Source organism: Pleuronectes platessa, chromosome 2, assembly GCF_947347685.1.
Source record: "Pleuronectes platessa chromosome 2, fPlePla1.1, whole genome shotgun sequence".
NCBI classification, from domain to species: Eukaryota; Metazoa; Chordata; class Actinopteri; order Pleuronectiformes; family Pleuronectidae; genus Pleuronectes; species Pleuronectes platessa.
Genome location: NC_070627.1, coordinates 6730657 through 6743074, shown reverse-complemented (window position 1 = coordinate 6743074; position 12418 = coordinate 6730657). Strand labels below are relative to the sequence as shown.

Sequence of the window (12418 nt, the reverse complement as noted above, 5' to 3'; positions counted from 1 at the left end):
GTGTTTATAAGTGAAATGTCGATTTAATATTCCATATCACGGTTGCAGTACAAAATATTTATTCAGACCAAACCAACAGATTAACTTTCTCACACTAAGTGCCATAACAAGCAATAAGCATCATACACGTTTTTCACGTCAGGGGAAGATCCACGCGTGTGGAAAATAATCACAATTGCAGCCAGTATCTAAAAGTGAACCTGATAGTTCTATTAACTTTAGGAAACAAAATAAAATAGCACATTTAAAAATCAATAAATATCTGCTACACAGTTTATTAAAATGTTACACGTTAGTATTTCTTTCATTCCATTTTATTGAGGTTGCACATTTGAAATCAAAACAAACAACACATTTGTGGCTTTTACCTCAGCAACAACAGTTTGATTCAGACTTTATTCTGACTTATAATCTACCCACAGTGACAGATCAGGCTTAACTCATGTGAATCTCCCAAAAACCTGGCTCCTGTTTGGGGTTTTACAGAACTCCCATCCTCTTCAGTGTGTTGTCTTATTCTGGAAGAAAAATCATTGAGTCATTGAGTTATTTGAGTCAGATTCCAAAGACTGTTCTCTGTAATATACATGAAACTATTTATAATACAAGTAGATGACTTTGTGAAGATTTACCTCTGACTGTCAGTTTAGTGGCGCACTCCGCCCTCCCCAGGGAGCTTTCTGCAACAACCTTGTACTCGCCGGTGTCGTGGGTTCCGACCCTCAGTATGAGCAGAGAACACACCCCACAGGTGTTGGAGATGAAGTAGTTGGTGTTGGTGTTCAGACTGATGTTGTCGCGGAGCCATGTGACATGAGGCGTGGGGTCTCCTTTCACCGCGCAGCTCATGTAGCACTCGTACCCTTGAGGAGCCGTGTGCATCTTCAGTGGGACAATGAACCTCGGGGCGCACTGCAGATTACAGGCTCTCGTCTCCGGCACGGTCACAGTGAACTTTTCTGTCAAGAGAAATAAAATTGCATTGCATCAGAATTGAATTGCTGTTTAAGGCCAGAAGGTACTACAGAGAGAGTTGCTGTTGCAGTAGATAGAGAGTTCCCTCCTTGTTCCAGTGCTCACAGACTATGCGAGGGTCTCAAGATTAGTATTGAAATTCTACGGGTAGCCCTCATCTCACTGGTTTAGTTTAGATTTATTTATAATCAAAATGGTGGACCAGTTTAATTGAATTCAAATCAATAAACACTTTCAATTAAGAAATTGACACCAGTGGAAATCTGTTCTTGCAGTGGTAAACTTAGGGCTCAGGTAACATACATGGCCTTTATCCTTTCAACATTAAAATAGTAATGTGGCTCGCAAAATCAAACATCGTTATGATACATGCATAAGGAAAGAAGACACACAGACATCTCAACTTTATTCGAGCCTTGGAGATTAGTCGGGGGCGGGGGGGTGAGTTAAAAAATTAGTCTTTACGTTTTTTGGCATGAATCAGCCACTTTGCTGATTCAGACGGTTTGGACGAGCCCATGTCGTTCTTCGCGTAGACCCTGTACTGGTATTCCCGGCCTGGCAGGATGTTGCAGGCCGTGAATTTGTTGTTGAAGATGTGGTCTGCGATGGTGTGCCAGGCTCTTTTGTTCGAATCCCGCTTCATCACCATGTAGTGCAGCCTGTCGTCGCGTTTCTCATCCGGAGACGCGTCCCATGAAATGGTCACGGTGCCGGGCACGTTCTCATCGAGCTCCAGGGGACCTGGCGGCTTCGGTTCATCTGGAGTTGAAAACACAAAAGGTTTCCCCGTCTGTTTAGCAGCTGTGTGTGGAATAGGAGTTATTTATTTTGGAAGAAGGGATAGTATTTTGCCAGTCTCACCTGTGACTCTCATTTCTATGCTGAATGTTTCTTGGCCGACAATGTTCTTGACGATGATTGTGTAGATTCCGGTGTCTGCGCGCTCGGAGGACGGAATCAGGAGCTGGGACGTGGCCTCTGCGTTGCTGATGGTCACTTTCTTAGACACGGGCATGCCGTCCTTCAGCCAGGTGACATCAGGCCAAGGGGAGGCCTACATAACCAATTTGATTGTGTCAGATTCATCAGAAGAGGACATTAGTTCACTATATACTGTACGCACACTCGTGGATATTAGTGGTTTTAATCACTGCCGGGATTACCTCAAAGTTCATGTTGATTCGAGCGGAGTTTCCGGCTCTCACCACCATGAAGCTCTTGATCTTTGCATCTGTGAATCGTGGCCTCACTGGGTGAACGGCAGGATGGAAGTAAGGTCATTAGCTGGAATTGTTTTATATATTGACAAATGCTTTTTGAATGATAAACAGCAAATCAGAAAACAAATCACAATCTCACTGCAAAGCTATGAAAAAGAAATATACAGGAGTTGTGCTATTGAGCCTTAATACATTTTATTGCTAATCCTATTAAGGCCATAACATTATAATTTACCAAAGTGACAACAAACATATTGGTATATGTTCATGTGCACAGTTTTTCTTTGGTGTTTTGTTTTATTTCTTTGCGAACGTGCGCATCATATCAAGGTTTAATAAACCATATCCATTGGCACCTATGTTTAATGATATTAAATGATTATTCAAATGCTTGAATGAAGGTCAAAGTTTTGCTTCCCTGCCCAGCTTGTATTTCATTACTGGGGATGAAGCCAGGGTGTTTAACAATTGTTCTCCACAATCCTAGTTTGTCTTTAAAGAGCATTTAAAACTTAATTTCTCTCTTTGCATCAATTAACGTTGTATACTAAGTGCTCTCTTACCAGGAGGAGGCATAGCCAGGATGTAGTTGTCGAGTTCCTTATACGGTCCGTCTCCTCCATCATTAGTAGCATGTACTCTCACCCAGTACATGGCCATTGACTTCATGCCTTTGACTGTGTAGGAAGTCATGGTGATTGCGTTTGAATTGCAGCGATCCCACTCGGTGTTTTCTGCAGGTCTGATCTCCACAAAATATCCCTTGGCTTCATCCTCAACCCCCTCAATTTCCTTGGGCTTGGTCCAAGACAGGCACAGGGTTGTGTAGGTGGAGTCTGTCACTTTGAAGTCGATGACGTTACCAGGAGGCTCTGCAACACACGATTCACTGTGAGTGCTGAGATTTGTGGGTTGTATGAAGCGTGAGGAGGACAAAATCACGACTGTCATCATATTTTATCGACGTCCACCTACTTTTAGGGTCTCTGGCAAACACAAACTCAGACGGTGAACTGTGTTCACCCGCTCCAGAGTCATTAATGGCTGCCACGCGGAATTCGTACTCCATGCCCTCAACCACATCTTTAACACCATAGACCTTGGCTGTATAGAAAAAAGAAAAATACCACATCACACCCCAGAGGCGCACAATACAGGAAGGACATCGGCAAATCCTCAGACATGCATTGGTTTGTTGTAACAGGCCGGTTCAACATGTCACCTCTGATCATTTCATCGGCAGGGTTGACTTGGCCCCACAGGTTGCTGCCCTTCTTGCGTTTCTCCACGTTGTATCCCAGGATATTAGTTCCTCCGGTGTCGGAGGGAGGAGTCCAGGAGAGGTTGATGCAGTTCTTGAAAGCGCTGACAACCTTCGGTGCCGATGGAGGACCAGGGTACGCTGTGCACACAAAGAATTGGCATCTGTGACCAGGCCTACTGTTACTTTTATAGTTAGACCCTCACGTCAAAATGGCACTGCCAAATTCAATTAATCATTTTCGAGATGAAGGTGATGAAAACATGGCGACTCATAGAAAACTAGTCGGTGAACAATTTGTTGTTTCAGCAGCTGCCAAAGCCTCTTTTGTGTTTCTTCTAGATGACACAACTTCAATTTACAAATTTGAAGTTTTACCTTTTGTACCAGCTTGAATGTCTTCCGTTTCCATCAGCTCACTGGTTCCCATTTCAGTCTCCACTCTCAGGCGATAGCAATACCTCCTGCCATGGTCTACGTCAGTGTCCTTGTAAGTGGCCTCCGCCCCAATCGGCCCCACCTTCTTCCAGGTGTTGCGTCCGACTTGCTGCCGCTCAAGGATGTAGTTTCCGATCTTGCAGCCGCCAGTGTCTTTTGGGGGTCTCCACTTGAATTCAATAGAGGAGGAGCACGCCTCAACGATCTCCAGCGGTCCCATTGGAGGAGTAGGTTTATCTTAAAAAAAAACAAAAAACATGCAGAATATACACAACATCAATCTTTGCCTGATGCTTTACCCAACCACTCAACTGTCTGTGTTGGTGCATGCAAAACAACGACAGAGCAAAGCCTGTAGGTCTTTTCTCTCTTATCTTACCCAGTACAAGAAGCTGGCTTAAGGCCTCAACAGTGCCAAACTCGTTTTTGAGTTTAATCTTGATTTCACCACTGTCTTTGCGCTGCAGCTTGTTGAGAAGCAGGCGGCTGCTGCCCTCCGTGTGCTCAATCTTGATGTTTGATTCATCCGCTAGCTCCTGACCCTCGAGGTACCATTGAACTTTGATAGGATCCCGGCCGATATACGGTAATTTGAAGGTTGCCTTTTGTCCCTTTTTCACTGTGACAGGAGTTTTAAACGCTTCCAGTTCCTCAGCATCGAACCTCGGTGGATCTGAAAAATCAGAATGACTCATATTTTAAGCAGTGTCATGTGTGCATATAGGGAAATGCATTGTATAATCATTAGATTGATATGCAGCACTCTTAAATGTCGATTTCCATCATGATATTGACCTGCATGGACACACTAAAGAATGATCCATGTACTGTGTGCAAGGAAGTAACACATATTTTTACCTTCAACAAGGATGAGGGCCTCTGTTTTACGTCCATCTGCTTCAAATTTATATTTTCCACCAAATTCCTCTGTTACTTTGTGAATTTTCAGCCTGTGGAAGGTTCCGTCTTTGGAAATGGTTATACCCTCGGATGTTTTAATCTTAAAAAACAAAGCAAATATGACACAACAGACAAAAAATGATGACTAAGGCTCTGACTCCAACAAATAGATGATACACATAAATACCTCTTTTGCCATATTTATGTATAACATCTAGATTATAACTTCCCTTGACTCTGGGCTTACCTCGTCTCCGTCTTTGTACCAGATTCCCTGACACTCCTCACGGCTCACTTTGCACTCCAGCTCTGCTGCTTCTCCGATAATGGCTTTGCAGTCCGAGAGCCCAGCATGAAAGTGAACTCCTGGATCTGAGGATTGATCAAGCAGGCAAATTAGCCAATGCACATATCCCACAGCTGCAGCTTGCATCATTTTTTTGTAATTGTTTCTTTAGTTACCAGGACTATACTCGTTCTTGTATGGGTTAATGCATAATATACACATTTGGATTTAATCGGAGTGTGTACACACTTACCTCACTTTTTAAACAATCATCAGTTTGTCACCTTGTAGCATGTATTTTATAATTTAAGTATAAAATACATGTTTTAAATGTAGGTTTGATGTCAGAAACACATTTGAAGAGATTATATCATCCAAGTTTCTAAGGAATATAGAAAGAAGAGGGCATTTTGCAAGTATTTTTAATACTTGAGGAAGATTTCTTCTTTGGTCTGTAGCTTGATTGTCTTGTTTGTCCTTCTTCAACTTGAAAGTCTGCAGAGTGGTAATCCTTGCACAGCTCATAAGAATGTCCTCAGCGAGGCGTTCAAAGACTCTTTAAAGAAACATGCACCCTGAGAATATAAGAACTCATTCAGGACTGACCGAGCCTTGGTCAGTGGAAGAGAACAATCATTTTGTCTTTTTAACGTGAATTCAGTTTTCAATGTAAAGAAACTGCGTTAGAGCATGGTCATCCTCCGAAGTCAGTCCGACTGTTTCCATCCTCGAAAATATGCAAGTGTGTGTGTGTCTCCACACATGTTGTGGTATCAAGAACCCGGTGGGTTCTGCAGTTGCTAACTCAAGAACCTCAAAGCACCGACTCATCCTGAATTGAATAAGGCAAGCGACCTTGTTAACATAGAGGCAAACAGAGCAAAGATGCATTAAGAGGTTACTCACACACACACAGTCGGCAAACACAGTACATAACAGACAGAAGTAGACACACAATAAACTGCTGATATCCAACCTGTAAGTCATTGAAATAAAATAGTATACCCAGTGCTGTACTAATCTCTGCAGAACAGAAGACCAAAGCATTTCTTATTTTACCGTTATGACCATTAAATTGTTGTACAATGCGCTATAGACAGAAATCATTCGTGCATAAAATGTAATTAGCATTTTTACAAGCAGTCTCACTGTTAAATCCAGCTTGTGCTGAGCTGTCGGATCATTGTAAGAGGCCATTTAAACAATTAGCATTAGCAATTCTGCTCAGTGGTCACACACTTTTATCTCAGGCCCCGAAAGCACCGAAAAAGTCATCTTCTCGTCGATCGACTTTGTTCAGTGGTAGTGCTTCCCATGCAGCAGTTAACACAGCGCCCGCCATCTTACCACTAACTTCCTCCTCAACCAACGCTGGCCAGCCGCAGATGGCTCACCACCGGCTGCACCCCTCACCATTTCCAGCAGATGCTTCACTGCCTGCCGCTGGCCCAGTGCCATTATCACCACTGGCACTTCTCAGTTGTTTTTTTTTGCTTTTCACTTTTAAGGGATATCATCGTAATTACCATCAATCCACAGTGTCTGAATTTGCTGTTGGATAGGCCGTACAGATAACATGAATGAGAACAGTAACAGGAAGAATTTAAGTGTCAACAAGGAGCATGAAAACTACATCAACAACAACAACAGAACTGACATCAACAGAACGTTAATTTCATTGCAGAAAAAGGAGGCTGGTGGAAAAGGTGACATCCGACTGGCTTTTCAAAATCAGCTCTGTGATGGAAGAACTTTAACTGCTACTGGATCAACTGATGGGGTTTGTTGATTGTGATTTAGCTTTTACTGGTCTCATTGTTAAATTGTAGTCAATTTTTAAAAGATATTTTTGTAAAACAAACTTGAATGCCCCATGGATACCTTTTAATAAGTACATTTTAAAAGTATTCAATAATCATTGGACAAAAGTTTACGATATAGTTAGTTGTGAAAACACACATTTCTCAAAAATACCAAACCTCAAAATCTATTATCAACCTTTATCTTAAATATTCTCATCTTGAATGTATATGTAGGTAAACCACCTTTTCCACTTTTGTACCCTTTATACAGACTACATCTATTTAAGGTTATACATACAAGACTTTATACATTAAGATAGCAACAAATAACACTTTTCTGTTTAAAGATCCAATGGTTTCCTCTGTATGTGTGTTGTTATCTGAACTTCTCTGTTCTTTGTTTTAGTAGCTGGTCATGTTCATGTTAGTGCATGTTAGTGCACATGGGTCCCTTCCGTACCCAGTTAAGATTGGCATGCTGAGAACACATGGGGGGGGGGGGGGGGGGGGGGGGGGAGAGTGTTCTCAGATGCTAGTGCGACATTTAGCATCTTGTATATATAACCTTACGGTACATGAACTCAACGTTTTTGCAAAAGGCAGACGTTTGACACACAAAGCACAAATATAGACAAATATCTATATTTATCTACTTAAAGGATTTACAAAGGACACTTAAGCTTTGCGTATGTAGTGAGCATATACTACTGTGTGTTTCCAATATATAGAGAAAGAATGGTTAAATTATGTTTTATTAATCAATGTTGACTAATGAGGCTTAATTTATGCTAATAGTTAACATATAGTTAATGAGGTAAAGATTTACGCCCAGGGAGAGAAAACCATTTGTGTTGTTAACACAATGGGTTTTCATTAATTATGAAACATAACTTTACCCCATGCTACAGACTTACATAACCTAGATGAGGCAACTTCATGGAATGAGGCTCGATAAGACCTGTCTGGGATAAGTTCATAAATTAACCTGGAGCTTTAAGTGAATCGTACGATCGGCAAAGCAGTGAAGTGTGGAGCTTTGTAAACTGTCAGTTGTTTAATAAGTTCACTGTAAATGGGAAATGCAGCTACTTCTAAGTCCGGAAGAGCTTAGAATTGACCACAGCTGCGACTTTTCCCCGATGCCGTTAATGGTCAGTGAATCGTCTACACCATGCGACCTCTGACATCTCTTACCAACGACTGGTTCTTCAACTTCCACAATTCTCCTTTTTGAACGTTTTCCTTTCTTCCCCGAAATGTCACCTCCTTGAATTGTGGTTTCGTCGTCATTATTGTCTCCTAATAATAAGTCATAATAAATAGCAACTTTATACAGTCTGTTATACAATGATTACAAATGTAGTCATTTACTGTCATGATATACTCTTCTTCTGCTGATGAGGTATATTTAAGATACAGATTTGAGATTGACAGATGAGGAGGAATCTGACACGTTACAGAAAAGACAAACAACAATAAGTGACACATACAATTATAAACATCAGGACAACATCGACAACACCAACAGAACGCATGCATAGCTTCTACTCTGCCTATTATATTACTATTAATCTTAATACCTTTACAATTATATTTATCTATAAAAACATTATATTGCATTTCATCCAGGTAAGCATTTCTCTCATTAGACATCACAGTGTGTATTCATTTCTTACCTATGACTGTTTCTGGAACAAGTGGACCCACTCTCACGCGTTTCTTGCGTTTTCCTTTTCCACCTCCTTGTCCTCCCTCTCCTCCTTCTCCTCCATCTCCTCCTTCTCCTCCCTCTCCTCCTTCTCCTCCTGCTCCTCCTGCTCCTCCGGCTCCTCCTGCTCCTCGTACTCCTCGTACTCCTGCTTCTCCTCCTTCTCCTCCTTCTCCTCCCTCGTCATCAAATTCGTCATCAGAGTCTTCAAATGAATCGTAATAATCTTCATCTTCAAAATCTTCTTCCCCACCTCCAGCTCCACCTCCAGCTCCACCACCAGCTCCTCCGCCAGCTCTTCCGCCAGCTGCACCACCGGCTCCTCCTCCAGCCCCACCGCCAGCTCCTCCACCAGCTCCAGCTTGTCCTCCAATTCCTCCGGCTCCTCCAGCCCCACCTCCGACTCCAACTCCTACACCACCTTCAGCGCCTCCAGCACCACCAACCCCACCGGCACTACCGGCACCAAGGGCACCTCCAGCCCCATCTGTACCTGAGCCTGCACCACCAGGACCACTGGCCCCTCCGGCACCATCTGCAGTGGAGCCTGCAGCACCCACGTCTTTTCTCTTAGTTTTCCTTTCAGCTCCGTCCTTACCGGCTGATGCCTTCCTCGACCTGGCAGCAGCCTTGGCCTTAGCCTTGGCCGCAGCTTTCTCCTCAGCTGCTGCCTTTTTAGCTACTTGAGCCTCCGCTTGAGAGATGACTTCTGCAGCTTCTCTCTCTTCCTGAGCCTTTTTGGCATTTTCCAGTTTTACTACCATTTCTTTATCGTATCTTTCCTGCTGCTCTTTAGCTATTTTGATCAGGTCTTCATCGTTACAGGCTCCAGCCATAGTAGATTTACGAGCTCCCTTCTTCCCCTTGTTGGCAGGATCTTTGTCAGCTATAAAAGATAATACATCAAATGGTTTTAGATCATTAGCTAAATGTTGAAATCAGACATTTACAAATTTCGCGCCTGCTGTACATACTCATATATGACGCTGTTCATATAATGAGCATTTTCAAAGGTAGAAAAAGTTGCAGAAGAAGAATTGTCTCACCTTCAACTACAAGCCAGCAGTTGCATGACTTGATGCCTGCCACAGCGGCATAGATCCCAGCGTCCAGAGGCAGACAGTCCCTCACAATCAGCTTGTGGATCAGCTTATCTTCAGACACACTGATTTCGTATTTCTCACTGTTTGACAGCGGGGCGCTTTTACCATACCATGCGATCTCGTTCATGGGGGCGGTCAGGACACATTGGAAAAGGGCGTCCTCTCGTTCTTCTGCCTTGACCTCTTGTATTTTCACTGCAAAGTCCACTTCAGGGACTGCAGGTTTTTCAAAAATGCACAAAAAGAAGGGCAGAGAAACAATTTGATTTCTTTCATTTCTGTCCTATTCTTCTTCCAGACCAGATTTAATCAGTTAACCCTTGAAGGTAAGTGAATGTATATCCAATCTGACCTTGACTCACCTTTAAAGTCTGTGGAAAACACATTGACGCCCCCGACATCCACCGAGTAGAGTCCAGCATCGCCGGAGCCTAACCCGTGAATTTTGAATGTGTATTTCTTGCCCACTTGTTTCAAGCTGTGCTTCGCTTTATCGCTTTCATCGAGGGAGAAAGGAATCATGACGCCATCCTGCAGGATTCAGAGGCGTGTCATACTCATCACACACAATTTAGAAAATAAATACAAAATGGCAGCAGGTAGTTACTGTTCCCACCTTATACAGGAACAGTTTGCTGGCGGGATCTTTGAGGTCCATGTCCAGCTCAATTGTCGCACAGTCGTCGTCGTTGACCGCGATGTGTTTGAGCGTACTGATTTGTGTCACAAACTACAATAAATGTAACACAACAGAGAGTTACACGAAGGAGACACGGGGTTCCGACTGTCAGGTTCAAGATTGACATCAAACCCTAAGAAAACCGGTGATGTGCCACGTACCTCCGCTATCTCCTCCTCCCTCTCTCTCTTCATCTCGTTGAGTTTCTTCAACATTCCTCGGAAGTCGGTGAGGCCGTGGTCAATGCAGATCTGCTCATAGTCTTTCTTGTCTGCGCTCATCAGAATCTCCCAGACCTTCTCATCCGGCTCCATTTGCTTCTCCTCACGGGTTCCATCAGGTTTACTGCAGAGGGAATGATTTTATTCCACTGGAAAAATATTGCTTCATAGGTAAGTCACTGGTGGAGTGGACTGGCAAACTATATAATGGAGCTGTGTATTGTAACAGCTGAGTTAAAGGTTCAGTGTTTAACATTTTTTACATTAACCCAAACCGGACAAACTAAATGCTTTTGAGTTTGCATGACAACTGAAGGCTACCACAGGTTATCTCTCATGTTTGGAGGGGGGGGTTGCAACATGCAACTTCACCGCTAGATGTCACTAGATTCAACACACTGAACCACACTGAATTATTTGACTCACCGTTTTTTAAGGCCTTTTCTCAAGTCGGCTACATCTGAGAAATCAGAAAATCATAAAAACAGTCCATCACTGAATGACATCATGAGGCATTGACAACAATTTAAACCTAAATTTGTGTAGTGCAGGACTTTGTCTATATATTTTCAATAAACTTAACCTTTTGAGCTTAAAGTATAAATTACTCATAATCTACATTTACACTATGTTGGATGAGCAAATCCCAGGGAAGGATCCACAGGCTGTCTATGACACTTAACTCAAGGGCCATTCATTGCTCTTAAAGATAGAGTATGAAGCTGTAACATGGGTCACAAACTTATATTCTCTATTTCACAAAGGCTCAGTTTTTTCATTGATGTTCCATCAATACTCTGTTCTAGCAGCAGCAGGTAATGGTGCATTTAACTTACTGCTACTTTTAAATACTGTTTTGACAACAACCAAGCTTTTAATACAAAGACCATACTTATTAGAAGGTCCGTTGTTGTGTTGGTTCGTGATTTATAGACAATAACACAGAATATCTACAGACTCATCCTTTAATAGAGGTTTAATTGAGAAAGGTCTCCAGAACCCAGACACATTAAGTGATCAAACTGTCCTTAACTTTGCTCACATCCAAGGACGCTAACTAAGTGACACCCTGACATTTTGACAGAAACTAAGGTGATTGATTACACACACTCTGGTATAGTTTCGAGTGATAGACCAAACTTCTCAATCAGTTTCTAAGAGAGCCATTCATTAGTGTCAGTGCACTGTGACAGTATTCTGATGTGACAGGTGAACAATGACAAGCAGATTTTTTCCAATAAATTCAATTAATGAACGAAACGTCACATTGTTATGAGAATCTGTGAGCTAATTTGTAGCCCCATTCCAAGTATTGATATTTGTCTTTGTCCACATCTGGTCGCCCTGTTCCATTGTTTCATTTTTTTAAACCCTGAGAAATGTACAGTACTTTTAATTTCTAGTTTGTCTGCTATTGGGTGTACAGCTAACAAATTCAACCTGTACCATTGCTCAAACTCAGAATGTATTTGAAACCTCACCTTTTCCTTGTGCTATTTTAAGTTCCTTGGTCTTGGAGAATCCAACTGTAAACAAACGATAGTCTTGATTTCAATCATCTGTTTGTCACAGTGTAATTATGCCATATCCTGAGGTGAATACTTAATGCAAATATTACCGAACACATTAGAGTGTTCCTCGGAATAATAAGGAATGTACCTGAAATAATATTCAAGACAACAGTGCAAACAGCTCTTCCATGTTCATTATTTGCAAAACACTTGTAGGTGTCGGCGTCCTCCGCGGAAACCTTTGGAAACTGTTAGAAGGCAAAGACAGAATTAATGGCATCATCGAAAATAAGGATGTAGGACAAATTGTC

The 12418-nt window shown here is 42.3% G+C and overlaps 1 protein-coding gene across 1 annotated transcript; it reads right to left on the bottom strand.

Annotated features, from left to right (window-relative positions):
- Positions 1-319: 319 nt before the first annotated feature.
- Positions 320-10698, bottom strand: LOC128457992 (immunoglobulin-like and fibronectin type III domain-containing protein 1). Its single transcript, XM_053442572.1, has 17 exons — positions 10537-10698; positions 10313-10426; positions 10059-10227; positions 9640-9912; positions 9196-9404; positions 8632-8765; positions 5045-5171; positions 4756-4897; positions 4277-4570; positions 3421-3600; positions 3174-3302; positions 2762-3070; positions 2142-2227; positions 1840-2032; positions 1441-1737; positions 633-959; positions 320-518 (listed from the first exon to the last, which is right to left on the bottom strand). The coding sequence occupies exons 1-17, from the start codon at positions 10687-10689 to the stop codon at positions 514-516; spliced, it is 3141 nt and encodes a 1046-aa protein (XP_053298547.1). The 5' UTR covers positions 10690-10698; the 3' UTR covers positions 320-513.
- Positions 10699-12418: the final 1720 nt, after the last annotated feature.

Excerpts from the sequence above, each read along its gene's own strand:
- LOC128457992 (XM_053442572.1), bottom strand. The coding sequence starts at position 10,689 with ATGGAGCCGGATGAGAAGGTCTGGGAGATTCTGATGAGCGCAGACAAG. Across the intron at positions 9,405-9,639 it reads CTGCTGGCTTGTAGTTGAAG|ACCTGATCAAAATAGCTAAA; the intron begins GTGAGACAATTC and ends GTAACGATGAAG. Across the intron at positions 3,303-3,420 it reads TGCCGATGAAATGATCAGAG|CCAAGGTCTATGGTGTTAAA; the intron begins GTGACATGTTGA and ends TTTTCTATACAG.